Consider the following 19,603-nt stretch of genomic DNA (forward strand, 5'->3'; position numbering starts at 1 on the left):
ACGATTACTTATTTCAGTATTCTGGTAAGTGGGCAGTGGCACAGCAGTCCTTATAATTCTGGAGTTTCCTGTGCTTGTAACTTCTGAATTCTTAAAGGACCGTTAAGTTATTATGTTGCTCATCATTAAGGTTGGAGAAATCAGTGTGTTATGTACAGATGGGGACCATTTTGTGCTCAACCAATTGATGCATGACCACTGATGCTTGGGGCCTTTTGGACCCAAAAGAAGGCGTAACGGGGTGGAACAGGTTTTTGCTTGCTCCACCGATGTGCGTAAGGGCCAGGAATGGAACCCTTGCACAAAATGGTCACCACCTGTATGTAGGAATGGAAAACCATTTCTCTACAAAGGGTTTTTGGCCAGGACAAGTTAATTTAGGGCCAGAGCCAAAAGTGGGTAGACTTTGCACCACTGTAAGATTTTATCATTCTTTCTCTGCAAGCTTAATGAAAATAGACTCTGGACACATGTCAAACCTCCAGTCGGATAGGGATCCCTTCCCTACTGTGAATACCTTCTTGTACCTGTCTTTGGTCTATATGTGAAACTTCTATAGAAAGCTTTATGTAGCAGGATGGCAGGACAGCACAGTAGTGCATCATTTATCAATTTTGTGCCGGTTTCTTCCTATTCCCCTGGATGCCGAGTTACTTGAATTGATTGCAATAATAGGAAGGATGTTGTTACTTAAACACTTCTTTTTCTTGAAGGATGTTTTCACCCAGGATATTAGCTTACCTTGCAGTCGGTTCACTGTGTACTTCCCAACATGACATACTGAAAGTGCAAGAAGATTTGTATTTCTAGATGATCCAAGAAGTTTTTTTAAAAAAGCATCTCAACTTGATTTGTTGCTGCATTTTTTTATTTAGAGCTCTCCTTCATCAATTAACTTCGAGGCTTAAAAATGATGTCTAAGGCGGTGGCGGGGATGATTTATATTGAATTTTTTTGCTGTGCTGTGTCACTGATGAAAATCAGAAGAGAATCTTTTTTTTTAGACATTGAGGGAAGAGGGAATCCTCAGATAGGGAAAAGGCATAATTATTTAGCCTTTCCAGTTTGCAGATTTTGTTATTCTGAAATTTGTTTTCCAAAGAGGAAAAACAAAGCTATTTCAACCCTGAAATAGTGTGTTGGGATCCGTTTTTTTGCTGTAGTAAAAACTTTATTGAGCAATATACATGCATCAACAAATAGATTATTTTGGGTATCAGCTTGCAGTTTCACCCTCCTCTTTTTTTAACACTCCTTATCTACTCTAGAGTGACACTTTTTCTCTCTTTCTTTTCCCACAGCTGAACTAGAGTTTGTTCAGATCATCATCATAATCGTGGTTATAACTGTTATGATAGTGGTGATCATCTGCTTGTTGAACCATTATAAAGTGTCAACACGGTCATTCATCAGTCGGCAGAGCCAAAGCAGGAGGCAAGAAGAATCTTTACAACCGGTGAGTTGAAACTTCCATGCTACCCATATTGGTTTAATATATGTTTGTGGCAGACCTTTTATTTATTTGCCATATTAATATGCTGCTCAATAATGACATTCTCTGGGCAGCCTCCAGTATGGCTAAACTATTGGAAACCAAGCAAGCCGATCTAGGAAGAACATTCACATATAGGATCCCAGCAACAAAAATCTTTCTCTCTTGTAGCCACCAGTCACACCTCACTTGGCAGGGCCACCGGGAGTTTACAGACAAGCAACTGGTCACCAGGAAAAAGAAAAAAAAAAAGGAAATTGTGTTCAGATATTTCTTAACCGCCTTGCATGAGAACATTCCAGGGCAATATAAAAAAGTGTGAGAACCATTTATACATCAAATACATATAACATATGTGAAGAAACATTGATAGTAGGATAAAAGTCTAAAGAATAACATTTATGACCATCTAACATTCCTGGGCAAATAGGAATGTAATAGTCTTAATCTGGCATTAAAAATGTTGGCATCAGACATGTCTCCTTTGAGAAAGCATTTCACAGTTGGGGCACCACCACAAAAAGTGTCCTCTGCTTTGTAACTACATAACGTTCCTCTGTTAAAGAAGGTTACTTGGAGAAGGACCTCAACAGAAGATCTTAAGACACGGGCAAGCTGGAATGGGAACAGGTACTTCCTCAGATATCTGGATCCCAAAGTATAAGAACCAGCAACTTAAATTGTGCTCTAGAGAATATGCTAGTCTTTGTAATACAGTCATACCTCTTGTTACGTTTGCTTCAGGTTAAATCTTTTCAGGTTGCGTCCCGTGGCGACCCAGAAGTACCGGAAAGGGTTACTTCCAGGTATGGCCGCTTGCGCAGATGCTCAAAATGACGTCACGTGCATGCGCAGAAGTGACGGATCGCGACCTGCGCACGCACAGACATGGGTTGCATTCTGCTCATGTTGCAAACAGGGCTCCAGAACGGATCCCCTTCGCAACCAGAGGTACCACTGTACTTTCAGAAGATATGAGTGCTGTGGTTGTAACCGTAAGAATTCTGATGGCCAAATTCTACACTAACCAAAACTTCCGGGTGGTTGACTGGGGTGGTTCCAGATATAACACATATTAATCCAACCAAGAGTTACTAGAGCATGAATCACCCTGGCACGGCCGACCTATCCAGGCCACCAAATCATGGGAAGCTGGTAAAAGGGCCTCTGTATCCTATCTCTAATAAATTCTGTGCTTACTGATTTACTACAGAAAAGTTAGCAGAGTTTTAAAATGCTTCTGCATATGTATCTAAAGGCTGTGCTTGGCTTTGTTTCATTCAAGAAGTGTGAAGGCCCGCCCTTTTGTATCACATTTTTGTAGCTCATCCATCTCCACTGCCATCGAGGGTCATTCATTGGGCTTTTCCTTATATCCTCACAAGGTAGATTAGGGAGAGAAAGAATTTACGGCCACTTAGGGAGCTCCATGACTAACTAGGGATTTGGATCTGAGTCTTTCTGATCCAGCACTACCCATGACTCTTCAAATGGTTGAGGCCATTCACAGAGGAAGGTATGACTGGTGCTCCCCCATTGTTAATATTTCCAAGTACTTTTTTTGTTTTTAATCTTAGTCATGTTTAGCAATCCTGGGGCACTTATCCATAATCTTACTAAACTAAGGCTATTTTTTAAAGGATGCTCAGGTTTTTGGAGGTCTGTCTTTCTGCATGCCAAACTGGCAGCCTTGCCTCATGGCAAATGAGTTGTATGACCTGTTCTCTACAAATAAGGGAACCTCTGCCAGCTGAATGAAAGAAGTTGTTGACTCAAGTCTGGCCAGCGTGAATTGGGCTTCAGAACAGCAATGCAAATTCCATGGCCACTACACTATATATGTATGTATACTTGGGGGGCGGGGAGAGAAACCTGCAATTTCTTCTTGGGTGGTTGTTTTCTACCCCTGGCATTATTGCTATGCAAAAAAACACATGCAACTGTAATAAATGCAACTTTTCTTAATCAACAAGGTCATATGAGGGCTAAAGAACTGACAAGAATACACCTACAGGAAAAGAAAGTATGAATGAGTGTGTAATGTTAAAGGTACCCCTGCCCGTACGGGCCAGTCTTGACAGACTCTAGGGTTGTGCGCTCATCTCACTCAAGAGGCCGGGAGCCAGCGCTGTCCGCAGACACTTCCGGGTCACGTGGCCAGCGTGACAAAGCTGCTCTGGCGAGCCAGAGCCGCACACGGAAATGCCGTTTACCTTCCCGCTAGTAAGCGGTCCCTATTTATCTACTTGCACCCGGGGGTGCTTTCGAACTGCTAGGTTGGCAGGTACCCGTAATCATGCCTAGAAGTCCTGGTTAGACTGGGCTATCCAGATGTGCACTTATTGGCATGATAGTGCACATGTATGTTCCACACCCTTAATGTGTTTCCAGGAAGCGCCAGTGTTTTTGTAGCAAATGTATTGCTGCATGAAGTGTGCAGCTGTTCTCTGTAGTAGACATTTGGGTTGTAGTACAGTGGTACCTCAGGTTAAGTACTTAATTCGTTCCGGAGGTGTGTTCTTAACCTGAAACTGTTCTTAACCTGAAGCACCACTTTAGCTAATGGGGCCTCCTGCTGCCGCCGTGCTGCCAGAGCACGATTTCTGTTCTCATCCTGAAGCAAAGTTCTTAACCCAAGGTAATATTTCTGGGTTAGCGGAGTCTGTAACCTGAAGCGTATGTAACCTGAGGTACCACTGTAATCAGGTTGGGTTGAAGTAATCAGGTGTGATCTGGGCTCTCAGTCTGGCATTTTTTTCACTGGTTGTATTCAGAGTCTAAAAGGAAGTTTTAACTGTGGCCATCCTTAGTGACTGAGAGGTATCAAGTATCCAACGAATTAGATGTTATCTGCCTCTCTGCTTAGATCTTGAACAACCACCGTGAACCGGAAGCCTCCAGTGACTAGGCCTTTATGTTGTCTGATTAAGATGACGGAATTGGAAAAAGCAGTTGCAGAGATGTATCGTAAAATCGTGTTTAAAAACAACAGCAAAAAACAAACAAACAACCCTTTAAAATTCTATTAAATTGTCAATCTTTTTATTTTATTTAAAGAATTTTGAAGGCCTTATTTCTTTTTAATTGGTGATAATGACTGGGTAGTTGATTGTGGGGAAAGTAATTATGTGTGTGCATATCCTGATTCCGGATTTAGAATGTTTGCTGACTAATAATGCCTGAAAGCCGCTGCAGCTTCCCTTAACAGAAGAAGCCTTAGAGTCTTAGGTGAGGGGGAGCAAGATTTAAAAATATGACATATCTGAAAGAAAACAGTCTTTTTTTTTTCTTGGCACAGTTGAGTGAATTTAGCAAAAGTCTTTCTGGTTAGCTCTAGTGTAGTTGTACGGTTAGGGCTAGGCAGTCTTTTCTTTCCCTCCTCCCCCTACCTCCAAATTCTGAATATTCCCTTTCTGATTCCATGTTTAATATTCCTTAGAAAAATGCAAGATTCGTTCCTTTTTTCTCTTGCTACTTTGAACTGCTCCACCAGTTCTGCCTCTAATAACTGCAGCTCTTTCTTGTACAATTTCAAGATGCCCCACTGTCTAGTGGTGGTGGAGAGAAACATGCTGCTTGAGCAGTTTTGAACAGAATCACTATATGAACATGGAAACCATGCCTCCTATGAAGTCAGACTATTCATCCATCTAGCTTAGCATTGTCTACTTTCGCTGGCAGCAGCTCTTAGGCGGAGGTTTTTCCCCAAGCTCTGATATCTGGGATCTTCTGCATGCTCTATACAGTGGACTAATGCCTACTGCTAAAACAAAATAGGTGAAATGGTATAACTGGGTCAGTACCTTTTCTTGCTTATATATTTATCTCCTTGGCAAAAAACTAACCCAGAGATAAATTCATTTTGTTTGAATCCTGTCCTTTGTATCTTCAGGTGCTGTTTCTAGCCTTGCTCCCTGACGACTTTTTTTTTTAGGAAGGAAGTCTTTGCACATTCAGCCATAGGTGCAAAGGCTTCCTGCTTGCAGAAGTTTCTGTTGCGGTGGCCATTAGAACCCTGTCTGCTGATCTTAGTACCTGAGAGGTAGCTCCCATGCCCTCTCAAGCTCAGTTGGGGGTGTGTGTGCCCCTGGAAAGGGCATGCTCTGTGGTGGCCCCAAAGTTGTAGAATTCCCTCCTTGCAGAGATATGCCTGGCACCTTCATTATACAGCTTTCAGCGAATGCTGAACTCACCTCTTTACTTTGGCTTTTGACACTTGAGATGTATATTTTTCAGGGCCCAGCTTTTTCTGTGATTATATGTTGTTTTGTACTGTTTTTAATATTGTGTTTTAACTGTAACCTGCCCTGAGACTTCAAGGGGGGGGGGGGATAATGATGAAGATGATGATGATTAAATAATGTGTTCAGAGAAACTTGCCAGGGTTTAGTTCAATGATGCCCGGATTGAAGTTCAGGTAAAACTTCTGTGACAGCTTTGTAATCAATGATCTATTTTACAGTGGTAATAAATAATGGGATTGCCCAACAGGCAAGAAGAAACATGCATCTTTTGTTCCACGCTGCATACTCTTGCTGTAAGCCATTGTATAGTGACGTATATTGTGTCATTTAAGAGAACTAGCAGGTGTCTTGCTGTTTGTGTATTGCCAAAATACATTCTTTCCATAATATTCTTTCCCCCAAAAGAGTTTCATAAAAATGTTTCCTAGGTCTTTACAGAACTAGAACTTCACAATAATTGTGCAGTAACATTTCCCTTTGGAAGTTTCCTTGACTGCTGGGAGCAGGACAGGAAGGGCGTTCTCTGAAGCTCCAGTGACATAGGGGGGGGCCTCTAAATCCAAAGGGAGTTGGAAAAGTATTATTCTTTGCTACTGCTGCTACAACTTCAGCCACAAGCCTAGTTGCTTGTGGCAAGTCAGCATCTCTTCCTAACAGGGAAAGCTTTTGTAAACTGGAAGACCCTGTGCATGGCTTAGTATCTTTTCAAGGATTTGTTTCTGAAGCTGAATTATTGTATCTAATCAAGCAATCAAATTGGTCAGTTGCATACATACAGTAATCAATAAAATGGAAATAAAAAATCTAAATGCACCTGCTTAAAGTTGCTGGGGACAACATGCATGGGGGGGGGGAGTTCTGTCAGGATTTAAAGTGTGCCATGATACAGGCTAAGTGTTTCTTTATGGACGTAGCCCAGTCTGGAAAGCCTGGTTTGTCATGGTAACCCTGGGCAATTTCATAGACGTTTCTGATCATCTTTCTTACTTTACGCTATGCTGTATAGCAAATATTCGTCCTGTGTCTCCTCAGTAAAAAGAAGTGAGGAAGATTTGAGTATGCAAAAAGTTGTAAAACTTAGTGGTCCTAACTTAGTTGTTTTTCTGCTTATTTTGAACTGTCAGGACATTTCCCCACTGGTTGGCACCCCCTCCCCCCAAAAAAAAGTGTGTTTCTTGCATTAGTTACTATTTTATTTGTTGGCTTGCTTTTTTAAAGGCTATTTTCTCTCTCTTTGAATTTGTCATGTGTGGCTTTTAATGGAATCCTGCATGTACTTGCCTTTCTCTTTCTAGTGTAGTATGCACTGTGGCATTGCTTATGCTCTAGAAGAAGTGTTTGGTGTCATTAAGAAATATATTGGTCTGCCTTGTTCTCTTTTCTTTGTCCCAAAGGACAGCTAGGCTATAACCAGGTAAAAAGTGCAGACCTTGTGTGCAGGGACCACGTTCAGCATCGTCCTTAGATCAGACATATCTGGCCTCTTGCTGCCACCTAGAGAAAAAATGAAAAAATGACACAGAAAACCCCATTACTTGCGAATGCAGTGGGAGTTATTGTTATACGCATCCTTTTGCTTATTGTATTTCTAATGTAATTATAGCAATGCACCATTATCACACTTTTTATTCAGTCAGAGGAACACGTGTGTTGCGTTATCTTTTGAGAGACGTGGCAACTTTTGCATCTTAGTCTTCATGGCTTCTGCTTGCTTCGCCTGATCTTGAGCCCAGGGGTGTGGGTGTGTGGCTGAATATCTACTTTGACCTTACTCCTGACACCAAAGGCATGACATGCGTAGAATATAAAGCTATGTAAATATCTCCCTTTTGAGCAAGGTGATAGACTAATTTCACACTTGGCACTTTTGAGCTTCTGTCCTGCCATCGGTATATGTGTGTGCATTACAGAAATGAGGTTTTAAATGTGCTTCGTCCCCCCCCCCCCCCAAATGGAATCTCTTTTTGAAATAGAGTTAAAAGTTAATAATTGAAGGAGACCAAGATCCAAGTGTGTAAAAAGCACCTCTGATAAATCACCTTTCAGTAGCTCAGTCAGTAGAACATGAGATGAAAGAATGAAAATCTCTTCCTTTTTTTATTATGTAATAGGGAAGTGGTGTTTGGAAGCACAGTCGGTCTCTAAGTGGTACACCTTGACTTTCTGCTGTTGTTCCTCTTACAAGTTCCTTTAACTAGCAGTCATAAGCTCTGTAAAATCGTGTAGCTTCCAATCCCAAAAGCATGACTCAGTGCACAGGCCCTTGATACAAATTGCATATGTTAATTTATATTTATAGATGCAAATTTAGGTCAGCTTCCAGAGGAGAATTTGCCTTGTAAAGCAATGCAATTTTTAAAAAGTTTTTTTATCAAAAAATAAAGGCTAAGAAGAGACGGGAGATTCAGGGCCAGGTGCAAAATACCTTGGATTCAAGCCCCCTGGGTCACACCCTAACAGTGTCCTTCCCCAAAATGTTTTGCTCATAAAATTGTCAGTTTGGAAAACTCCCAATGGCCTAGTTGAGACATAAGTATCCCAGCCCAACAAATGATGCTTTATGAGCCTGGGAACTCGCACCCCCCCCCCCTTGCTCCTCACGTGCCCTGCTTCACCACAGAGTTCCTTGTTTCTTCAACCAGTTTCTCTTGACATTCAAATAGACAAATTATGGATTACAGTGCAATCACAGCCTGGATAGCTAGTAGGTTAGAGCATGGTGCTGATAACACCAGGGCTGCAGGTTTGATCCCTGGATGGGACAGCTGGATTTTCCTGCATTGCAGGGAGTTGGACTAGATGATCCTCAGAGTCTCTTCCAACTCTAGGATTCTATGAGTCTATGAATCACATACTTATCTTTTTGGAAGCAAGCCCCATTGAATCAACGAGGTTTATTCCTAGGTACATGGGTGCAGGATTGTATCCTTAAAAACTAAGATAGCTTCACTGGAGCCAGTAAGGGAATGTGAGCTTGCAGGCTCCTGGGCCAGCAAACCATGGTTTATGTAATTCATTGCATCTGTATGAGGCCAATAAGTATTAAGAATTACAGGTTTTGAGACAGTTGATTTGAATTACTGTTGTGTCTTGAAAGAGTACAGTTACAGTATTTGCAACTAATTTGGGGCCTTGCCGTGACATTAATTTTCTGGTTTGAGCATCTTAGACCTGGACCGCCTCTTTTGTGAGCAGCACCTGCTTCTCTTTGGCCCTTTGGAAGGCGCTTGGTTGTTTGAGCCTTTAGGCTTACTTATGAATTTTCCTTAATTTCATTAGCAGAGGATGCTTTATGGGTACAGTTCTTCAAGCAGAAATCTCTGCCCAGAGACTAGGACTAAAGGGAAAAGGGAATAAAAGATGTAGAGAGAAGTGGTAGGAAACTGCAGCAGCAGCAATCACAATCACAGCAGGCACTGTAAATGCAACAGAGACCTGAAGAAATTATGATGGACCCCATTTTAAGGTAGTTTTGCAAATATGAACTAAGGTGTCTCTTTCCCACTTGCCACCCACCCTCTGCTCAGGTCACCTGCTCCTTTTCTTAATATACTACTGCAGTTGCATGTCACAACTCTTTCTCTGGGGGAAAGAGAATATGCACAGAAATCACTTCCCAGCTGCTGTGATGTTGGGTTTTTTTGGGGGGGGGGGGAATTGTCCCATGGAAATTAGAGTAGTTTGGATTTTCGCTTTGTGGAATGTTCTGCCACCCTAGAGGGTGATCAAATTTTGCGTGTTTATTCTACTTGTATTTAGTAAATAAAGCTAATTTTGAAGCTGCGATTGCATTTGCAATTGGCATCCATGCATTGAACTGAAGAAACTGAAAAGTTTCCATGGGAAATCTACCCCACTTCGCCACCCAGCTGATAGGGTCTTCCCAGCCAGGAAATGGGAGGCACTAGGAATGCCGTGAGCCGGCTTTCCTCTGCTAAGAAATTAAGAAAGCTGAGGAGTCCTTGAGCTTCTTTTCTGGGCCTTCTACATTGGGGAAATGCATTGGAATGCTATGCGTGCTGTATGTATCTTTCATTTCTCAGGAGTGTGGATAGGCAAGATTCCTCTCAGGCTTTGGGGGTTTTTTTTGGGGTGGGGAAAAATTGGTTTCTTGCCATGGAGACCAAGCAAGTACCTATTTAAACGTTGATTTCTATGGTGAAGTGGGTGAGGGATTCACATAAGACTGTTCAAATACTAAGGAGAAATCCTAAACTGTGTCGACTTGGTCTATTCATGCTTTAGCATCAAAGCAGTGTGTTAAAAAACCACCCACAGCATTCTTAACGACAGATGGACCACAGCCTGTTTGGTGCAATTAGCATTGTACTTTGCTCCCACTGGTGAGCGCAAAGAGCTGGATCCAGATCGAGGACAAAGAGACAGTCCTGGCAAAATTCTATTTCTGAGCAGATTTAAATGAGCTTGTTTTCATGATAACAAACCATTACCTCACTTCAATAATGGGTTTATTTACAGAAAGAGTACATTTCACCTTGGGATAATTAACTTCGTTAGGAGTGTCAATATTGGGACCTTAGCTAGCAACAGTGAAGTTTGTAGCATAGCAGTGACCTTTATGTGCTCTCTCCTTCCTGACCAGTTAGGGTTCTTGGCCCTAGGGGCCCTAGCCATGTAAATGCAAAATGAAAATTCTGACATGGGATAACCCTAAATGAACATTTTCATATTCATAGCTTTGATGGAAACAAATCTGAAGATGGAAGCTCGCTCTCTTTCTCTTTAGTTGGCTTAAAGTTTGTGCCTCAGTTTTCCTGATGGGCTGATCAGTAAAAATAAAAAATGGAATATTATAACAGAAGGAATGATCCACAGAAATATTGGAGTCAGGCATAAAGAAGGGGCAGAGATTAGAGAGAATCTACAAATATAGTGCTATAAAATCTTTACCGTAGTTTATTTTCATTGATGCAGTTGAGTTTCCACGGAAACTGGATCAAAAAGCCCCATTGCATGTCAACTAGCATATTTGAGTGCGATTTTCATGCGCTTTGTTGTCAGATGAAACCTGCAACTACTGGTTTTACAAGCCATCTTCTACTTCTTTTAGATGGTTTTTAGTTTTTATGTATGGTACTTTTAGAAACTGGTAAGACAAAATAAGTATCTTCTAAATGTTCCCTTTGGCAAGTGGCAGGCTTGCTGAAAAAGAGAGAATACTTTTATTCAGAGTGTGTATTCACTGGACTGTGTTACAAGACCAGTTTACTTAAACTGGAGGTGTAAACTGACATAGACTGGAATGTTGTGCACTTACTGGGAAGTAAGTTCTGTGGAACTAAGTTGGACTTGCTTCGGAGCAAATGCACACAGGGTCAGGCTCTTAAGCTACGTTTACTAGTAGGCCAGGCCCATTGGCTTAATTGGAACTGAATCACTGTATCTGCCGTTGGAGGAAATAAATATATCCTAATTCTTTGAGTATGTAAATGTTAGAGCAAAACATGAATGATGTGAAGTTGACTAGGATGTTGAGCATTAATATCATAGAAGTATAATAAGAAACCTTGTTCAGAAGCTAAGTGTTCTCTCGTTTTCTCTCTTGTGCTAGGAGGGGTGTTTGTGGCCTTCTGACAGCTCATCTTCACGTCGGGGAGCTTCCGAGGTAAGCTCTCATTCACACTTCAGATCTTCCAGAAACTACGTTTTTGTTAATAGCACATATTTCCCCCTTGTGCTGTGACTGCAGTTTTGCAGTCAATTTCTGCCAGTTCAACTTAACTTCAAGTCTTAAGCATATGTGGTGCTGGGGTGCAAAGATCTGCCCCCCAAGGTTGCCCAGTCCCAGGTGCGCAGGAGGGCAGAGCCGCCCGGCCGGCTGCCTCAGTGATTTCCGCACAGTTTCCCTAAAATAAGTGGGATCTTTGAGAGAGGAAGTGGTTTGTACAGTGGTACCTCAGTCTACGAACAGCCTTGTTCACAAACTATTTGGAATACGAACACTTCAAAACTGGAAGGTGTTCTGGTTAACAAACTTTTTTTGGAATCCAAATGTACACTGTTTGGGGGGGCACTTCCATTTTGAGTGCCACACTTCCGTTGTCCAGCAGCGGAGAAGGAGTTTGTCATGGTGTTTCCCGCAGCCGCGAGGGAGGGAAGCTGTGTTCCCGCCAGCCAGCTGGTTTGCAGGTGCACAGCTCCCCCCCCCCCCAATGCTGCTGCGGGAGGCGTGCACTCTAGGGAGCATTTCCCACAGCAGCGTGGGAGGGGGGAATCTGTGTGGATCCCAGTTCAGCTACTGATTGATTGTGTGACTGCGGAAATGGACAAAAGCCCCCCCATCCAAACAATGACTATCATCAGTGCAGGTAAGAATTTTTTTTAGTTTTCATTTTTATCATCCACAATACTGTTTTATTTTACAGTACAGTACATTGATTATTGCTTTCATTTTATGGATCAGTGGTCTTGTTAGATAGTAAAATTCATCTTAAATTGCTGATTTAGGGGTTGTTTTAAAAAGATTAATGCATTTTGCATTACTTTCTATGGGAAAGCGCGCCTTGGTTTAAGAATGGATTTCCGGAACGGATTCAGTTCGTAAACCAAGGTACCACTGTAGTTGCTCGTGTAGAGCTCCTTGGGCCATGGGTCCTCCTCAGGTGTTGTACACTGGCTAGGGTTCAATGAATCAAATCAAAGACCCAGTAGAGAATATAATTTTGGATCAGAAGTTTCCTAAGTTTTGGAATTCATTCAATTTGTCTGATTGGTTAAATCGAATTTGTTTGCAGAAGTCTTGTCCTATGACTGAAGCTCCTTTCCTTGGCCCAGATGCTTGGCTTATATAAGACATCTTGGAGAATGTCACCCAGGAAAATAACCCTTTATGATGCTGTTTCCACATTATTCTACCCCACACCTGTTATGTGTCTCTGTATTGAGTATGTCTAATACATGTGTGAACTAGGTTTTAACTTGATTGATTAGTTGATGCCTCCTCCTTCACACTGCAGATCATGTATGCCCCACGGTCCAGAGACAGGTTTACTGCTCCATCCTTTATGCAGAGGGAACATTTCAGCCGCTTCCAGCCAACCTACCCGTACATGCAGCACGAGATTGACCTCCCTCCTACTATCTCCCTCTCCGATGGTGAAGAGCCGCCCCCATACCAAGGGCCATGCACTCTGCAGCTTCGGGACCCAGAACAACAGATGGAACTCAACAGAGAATCTGTGAGGGCACCACCCAACAGAACTATATTTGACAGCGACTTGATAGACATTTCAATGTACAATGGGGGCCCGTGCCCACCAAGCAGCAATTCGGGCATAAGTGCAACCAATTATAGCAGTAATGGAAGGATGGAAGGACCACCCCCGACTTACAGTGAGGTCATGGGGCATTACCCAGGTTCCTCTTTTTTCCATCACCAGCAAAGCAACGCCCCTCCTTCGTCACATAGGGGGAGCAGACTTCAGTTTCAACAGAACAATTCGGAGAGCACAATAGTCCCCATTAAAGGCAAAGACAGGAAACCAGGAAACCTTGTCTAGTTTCCTTTTCCATATGCACTTGAAGAGAGATGGAAGAATCAAGCAGGAGCATGAGAGAGGTTTCTATGCCCCTGTGCACAATATTGTTTTAAGTTTCATGTGATGCGGTTTCGTAAAACCAAACGTGCAAAGCTGTTGTTTCTGATTCCTTTCAGGGGAATTGCATGAAAAGTGGTTTGAAACAACTACAACCTTCCATTCAGTCTGGCCATGAGCAGTGTTCTACTTTTCTTTTCTTTTTGGGGGTGGGTGGGGGAATATATTATTATTATTTTAAATAAACTATTTGAATTTATTTAATTATAAGAGGTAACTTAGCACAGAAATATGGCTTACACAGCCAGTTTTATATTGAGTGAATGGCTAAAAGAAGAGGACAAGAAAGGGTTACTAGTTAAATGGGGGCAAAATTGGCCAGTTTGCTATCCTTACCCCGCCCTCCCAGAAGTGTGAAAGTGTGAGTATCTGACTCAGCATTTCTGTTTTGTGTGCCAAGGTATAAAGTTAGGGAAAAACCTAGATGAATACGAGGAGTTAATTTGTGTTGTGATACAAGTGTATTAAATTTGCACTATATGAGAACTGTTTTACATGAAGTTCTTCTATATGTTGTCTTTTCACCTGTGGAATGATTAGCCCCTAGGAACCCTCTTCAGAAATTTGTCTAGGCTTCTGTTGATTAATCATTGAAAGGGGACTTTGATTTAATCAGATCTTTTACCATTTTCCATAAATAAACAAACAGCAAAAGACATCTTAACATGTTACCTTTTGCAATAATTTTTGCATTCAAACGGGACATTGGCAAGTTGTCTTAGAAATTTATGAGTGGAAAAAAGCAAATGTGAAATTACAGACGTTTCCTTTAGGTGGTTTTTGCTATAAGCCATTTGTTTAACTAGAAGCAGATAAAAATGCCAGATGCATTTACCTTTTTGTGTGTGATTATTACTAAATCTTATTGCTTGTCCCCCTCTCTTAAAAAAAAAAAATGCAGTGTCCTTGCTACTTAAAGCTTCTGCAGATTTTTATCTTCACTGGAGCCCATAATCAGTTGCATAGCCTGACATCCTACAATAAATGGTTTAAACATACATTATGAGTTTTTGCTGTTAAATTGCACTTTTGTTGTGCTTTTCCTATTATCTTCTGTGTGCTAGATCAGACCTCTGTAAGCCCTTTCCCTAGTAGCTTCCATTTCTTCTGCTAGTTTGACAATGCTAAAGTGGTCGTTTGAAGAGCTTGCACCATTAGAATGCTATGGGGAATTGTTTGGGAATCTGAGTTAATCAGTTTTGTAATTGGTTAATCATGTCTTCATGCACTGATCTGAACTGGTTTATGTCAAGTGTGCAAACAGTTGTGTAAACTTGTTTTTAGGATCATGCTGTGTCATGTTTTTGAAAATCACTTTAGAACTGTACCATATATATTATTATTATTATTTTTAAAAAAATGCAGCCTAAGGAATCCCAGTGAATTTGTATTTCATTCTGTGATTGATTACCTGTGTTGCAAATGAAATTGGAAGGTATTCCAAAGGGGACTGGTTGTGAAAACAAAGCACACACAAAGCACAAACAGGTACTTCAAATGCAGTTAACAAATGAACTTTAAAAGAAAGCGTCTTAAATTTTGATATTCCTGAGAGAGTTTTAGCTGCATGGCAAAGATTTCCCTTGGAAGTCTCCCTTTTCTATAGTCGTTAAGGGCACCATTTTGCAAACTCGGAACAGTTGACAGGTGCACCAACTATTGTAAGGACCTGCACTGTAGCCCTTGCTCAGCTTGAAGAAGTTTGGATTTCTGTTGAACTTCACAAACTAAAGGAATTTAAGATTGAAACCTGATTGCCGAACGGAGTCTCTGATCTATGCAGAGTTTTTATGCCAAATCAGCATGTGTGGTGTATCTGTGCTTTAGATGTTTTCTCTGTAAATATGCTTTCATTAATCTAAGGTGGCTTGTGGACTTGATGACTAGCTTGAGGGACAGTCTAGATAATAATCTAAAACCACAGAACCTTTTTGTGAGCTGACCAGAGCCCACTTCCTCATTGTCCTAAAGTAGCCATGATTTAAAAGCTCTTTTTCTCATCTATGTAAGCGGGGCTGACTTGCATACCTCTGTCTGTCACGTGTTAACTAAATATCTCGTGATAGCTTAGTTGTGTGAACAGCCACTACAAGTTGGCTATCTTGGAGTTCTTGCTTTTTGTGAATGCTGTTCCTTTCAAGGGAGATAAGCTTATAAGGTGATTTAGTAGTATCCATTTAATAATATCCATTGGACTCTGTTCAGTGAGACTAAATGACCAGCTGTTCTTCAGCTCCTGCCTAATGTGATTTCCAAGTGAGACGTTTCTGAACTTAATATTACAGAATTAAATGGTTAGAGATGGGGCATACCTTTATATTATAATTTGGATTTAAAGTTTACACATGTGTTAAATTAGTTTGCATCTGAAGAAAGTTTCTCCTGTTGTATTATCTGATAGTTTATTCAAACCTCTAAGGTCTTTGCATTTCAGCAGTCGTTAATTGGAACTCAGCTGACAAACTGGTACTTATTGGATCAACCGATGGGCAAGTAGGTGTTGGCATTAGATCACCTGGACTCCAAATTTCCTCCCTGCTTTGCCAAGAATGTATTCCATAAAAGGTAATGCTGTTGGATTTGGTCTAGTGTTAAGTTTAAGCACTGATCTGCAGAGGGTTAGGATTATTTCTAGGTGGCTGCCACAAGTTCCTGAGCTCTCCCGATTTCCTGTGTTTATTCAAAGGTTTTATTATTTCAGAAAGCTCTACATTGTTCATGCATTTGGCGTGAGGGCTTAAAGATATATGCATATTCATGAGCAGATGCTTACCCATGAGATGGCCCATCGTTACGTGTCTAAGCAGTATCAAGGCTGAAACATCTTTCTCCTTTATACTTACATAATCTCCAACTTAAATATATGAGACCACATTAATGTCGTCCTGAGCTGGGACAATCTCTATTTGGCTGGCTGTTGGGTTCTTTCTTTCTTTTTCCTTTGCTGCATCTGTGAGTATTGAGACGTTTCTCCTTTGTTGCTGTCCTTTTTCGCACCTGCAAGGGCATTCCTGACATAATTTGATCCCAGGTTCATTAATGAGAACAAAGTTTGTTTAGCATCTTAGATGAGAATTGCTAGTGAGCTTAGAAGTGCGTAAATTCTAATGTGCTGCTTTGTGCATCCTTTGTACTTGCTTCAGGACAAGACTTAATGTGGCATGGATTCTTTTTTTGGGGGGGGGGCAGATATTCTTGAATGAGGTGGGAAGGGATGTCAAGGGGTGGATTGCTATGTTTAAAATGCAAGATAATTTCTTAAATCAAAACAAATCCTGACTTGGTGCAGGATGAGTTTTAAAAATCAGTTCTAAGCTGAAAATCTCATCAACTCTACAGGCCCATGTAGTTTGCGGGGCAGGGGGGAGCCAGATACATTTGCCCCAGGGCTCGGATTGCTAAACTGGGGGGGGGGGGGGCTCGCCAGTGGCCTGCTGGACCTACACTGTTTGAGTTTATAACTTTATTCCAACAAGACTCCCACCCCTGGCCTCAGACAAGCACGACAGAGGCCTGCTCCCAAATATTGCACCCAAGTCTTGGCAAATAATAGCAAAAGCTGGTCAAGATTATTTTGATACCTGAGGTGGTCCCTCTCCTTAGCATTAAAAGCACAGAGACAGTTTGTTGCCCTTTCAGTTTACCCAAAATCAGCTGCTTGAAGTGGCTGTCTCTGTGTCGGCGTAGGACTGGTCCTGCCCAAAGGCTAGCAATATGAAACATGCAAAGTGTGTATAGACCACAAAATCAAGGCCCCAAACCTTTTCATGTTTAGCATCATTCAAAAGGGAGCATCTTCTCTTTATAGAGAAGATGCTCAAACCAACCTATGACAGAAGGGATGTGTGGAAACTGGCTGCTCCATTTTTTTGTAGACTATATGCAAGGGGGGATTAAAACCCAACTTTGAGGATTATCCCTTGTCATTTTTCTGTTACAGTGTGTGGCAGTCCCCCAAACGTCAGATGTTATGCAGGAGAATAATGAAAAAAATAGTTTCCTTTTTCACCTCTCAAGCTTCTTTCAACTAGGGCTTGAGGCCATGTACAATCAAGGAACACTTGACTTTTAAAATTGCTTTTAGTTTGGTACAAATTAAACTATTTTGCACCATTCTTTGACTGGTTTTGAAAATCAATTGTATCTAAATCTAGTTCTTTCAGAATTTGCAGTGTTATCTTCCCCTTTTCCTGTGGAGGAGAGAGAAATTCACTAGTATTAACAGACTTTATTCAAGGCCTGCATATATGGGATCACTATTTAAAATGTTATAAATGCCTCTTCCTAGGAAGGAAATGATAAAGGTTTATGTGGCGATTCCTATTGAGAACGCTAGAAGAATTCTAGCTCAGAACTAGCTCACAAGTTCTTGTGAAAATGGTGAACTGAGGGGCTTAAGGTGGTAAGATAATTTAGCCTAAATTTAAGAAGTTGCTTTAGGACTTTTAATTGTGCAGTTTAAAAGTGTTATAAGAAAGTACCAATGGGAGCTACTTATTTCATTGCACTCCATGTACATTTTCAGGGCTTCATTCCTACTTGTTCTGTGTTGGGCATGAAATTAAGTTACATCTGTTATGTCTTCCAATTCCTTTACACAAAATACTGATTGGATTTGCTTATGAAATAGGGGCATTCCTTGTATACCATAACCTCACACCACTTTGCACAATGAGTTAGTTGTATGTAGAACGTTTAAAGATGCATCTAGATTTGTGGGTTTGGAGTGATACTAACATATGCAAACCACACAGGAGCTTTACCAGTCTTCACATTTATTCTTGCTAATCAAAATGGCAGTCTTGAGCATCAGCTCAGTGGACACATTCCAGAACAGTGACTTGTAATGTGCAAGAAACAGATACTGTTTCTGGTTGGTACCACTTTTCTTGTTTTGGCATGATAATGCTAAATCAAGAGGGGCAGGTGGTGTCATCAGGATGCAGTAAGTCTTCAGTCCACTGAAGCTGCACCATCGCATGACTGCTAGAAATTCTGTTTTCTTGTTTTGAAACATCATGCATGCAGAAACTCAAAACTGCCCCTGCAGTTTCATATGTCCAAGAGATATCATACTGTTCAGTTAACTGCATGCTCCTTGGCCAAGAAAAAAACCCAGATCACTTTGCTGTTCTGAAAATATTGTGTTATCACACTATAATTTATTTTTGTTCTTGTGCCTGTGTAATGTATGACACAGAATCATAATATTAAGGCATTTAATGTTTTTCCAGCTACAGATTAAACTAGGGAGGCAGAGGTGTTTCCTCCCCCCATACAAATCAAACCCCTTGCTACAACATCTCTCATATTCCAACTTTTGGATAGCTTTAGTAAAAAAAAACACCTTCATTTATATATCTTTTTAATTTGGAGGAAAACTTTGTTGTGAAATAATGCTACCTTTGCTTTATAGGCATGGAGGTGGTAGTGGTGGTGGAACCCTTTGAAAATATTAGAACTCTTAACTCGGTAAAAAAAAAGAAGTCTCTAAAATGATGTGCAATGCACACAATTGTTCAAGGTGTTATTTTGACATAATTTCCAAATGGCAATATTGTGAAGCCAATGGAATTTCTATATATCACTTCAATATTTGCTTTTGTAGATACATTTAATGTCTTATCTATTCAGATTTTAGAAACCTTTTCAGTACTTTTCCAGAGATTTGGTATGGATTTTTTGAATGGTATAAATCAACTAATTAAGCCTTTTTGCCCTTAGAGCTACAAATTTGAGAGGAGCTGGTAAAAGGCAGAGGTGTTTGTCATGAGAATGCAACAAGTATTTGGTCAGGTGATTACTTCTAGTTATTTCTTCTTTTCATATGTTCTTCTTGTTCATATATTTCTTGCTGGGACACAAGTGGCGCTGTGGTCTAAACTACTGGGTCTCTTCGGCTTCCTGATCGGAAGGTCAGTGGTTTGAATCTGCTCGATGGTGGTGAGCTCCCATTGCTGTCCCAGCTTCTGCCAACCTAGCAGTTTGAAAGCAACACCAGTGCAAGTAGATAATTAGGCACTGCTGCTGCGGGAAGGTAAATGGCGTTTCTGTGCACTCTGGTTTCCGTAACGGTGTTCATTCGTGCCAGAAGCGGTTTAGTCATGTGGCCACATGACCCGGAAAGCTGTCTGTGGACAAATGCCAGCTCCCTCGGCCTGAAAGTGAGATGAGCACTGCAACCCCATAGTCGCCTTTGACTAGACTTAACCGTCCAGGGGTCCTTTTTTATATTTCTTGCTACCCCACCT

General features: G+C 41.2%; 1 protein-coding gene across 5 annotated transcripts in view; it reads left to right on the forward strand.

Moving 5' to 3' along the window:
- Positions 1-14,350, forward strand: part of LDLRAD4 (low density lipoprotein receptor class A domain containing 4) — a 266,839-nt gene extending 252,489 nt beyond the window's left edge. For all 5 annotated transcript variants that reach the window (XM_077933182.1, XM_077933181.1, XM_028737421.2 and 2 more), the window contains 3 exons: positions 1,302-1,456; positions 11,309-11,362; positions 12,714-14,350. In XM_077933182.1, the coding sequence (XP_077789308.1) occupies positions 1,302-1,456; positions 11,309-11,362; positions 12,714-13,256 (752 nt within the window). In that variant the 3' untranslated portion in view covers positions 13,257-14,350. The remainder of the gene's footprint in view (positions 1-1,301; positions 1,457-11,308; positions 11,363-12,713) is intronic.
- The last annotated feature ends 5,253 nt before the right edge of the window (positions 14,351-19,603 follow it).

Source organism: Podarcis muralis, chromosome 8, assembly GCF_964188315.1.
Source record: "Podarcis muralis chromosome 8, rPodMur119.hap1.1, whole genome shotgun sequence".
NCBI lineage: Eukaryota > Metazoa > Chordata > Lepidosauria > Squamata > Lacertidae > Podarcis > Podarcis muralis.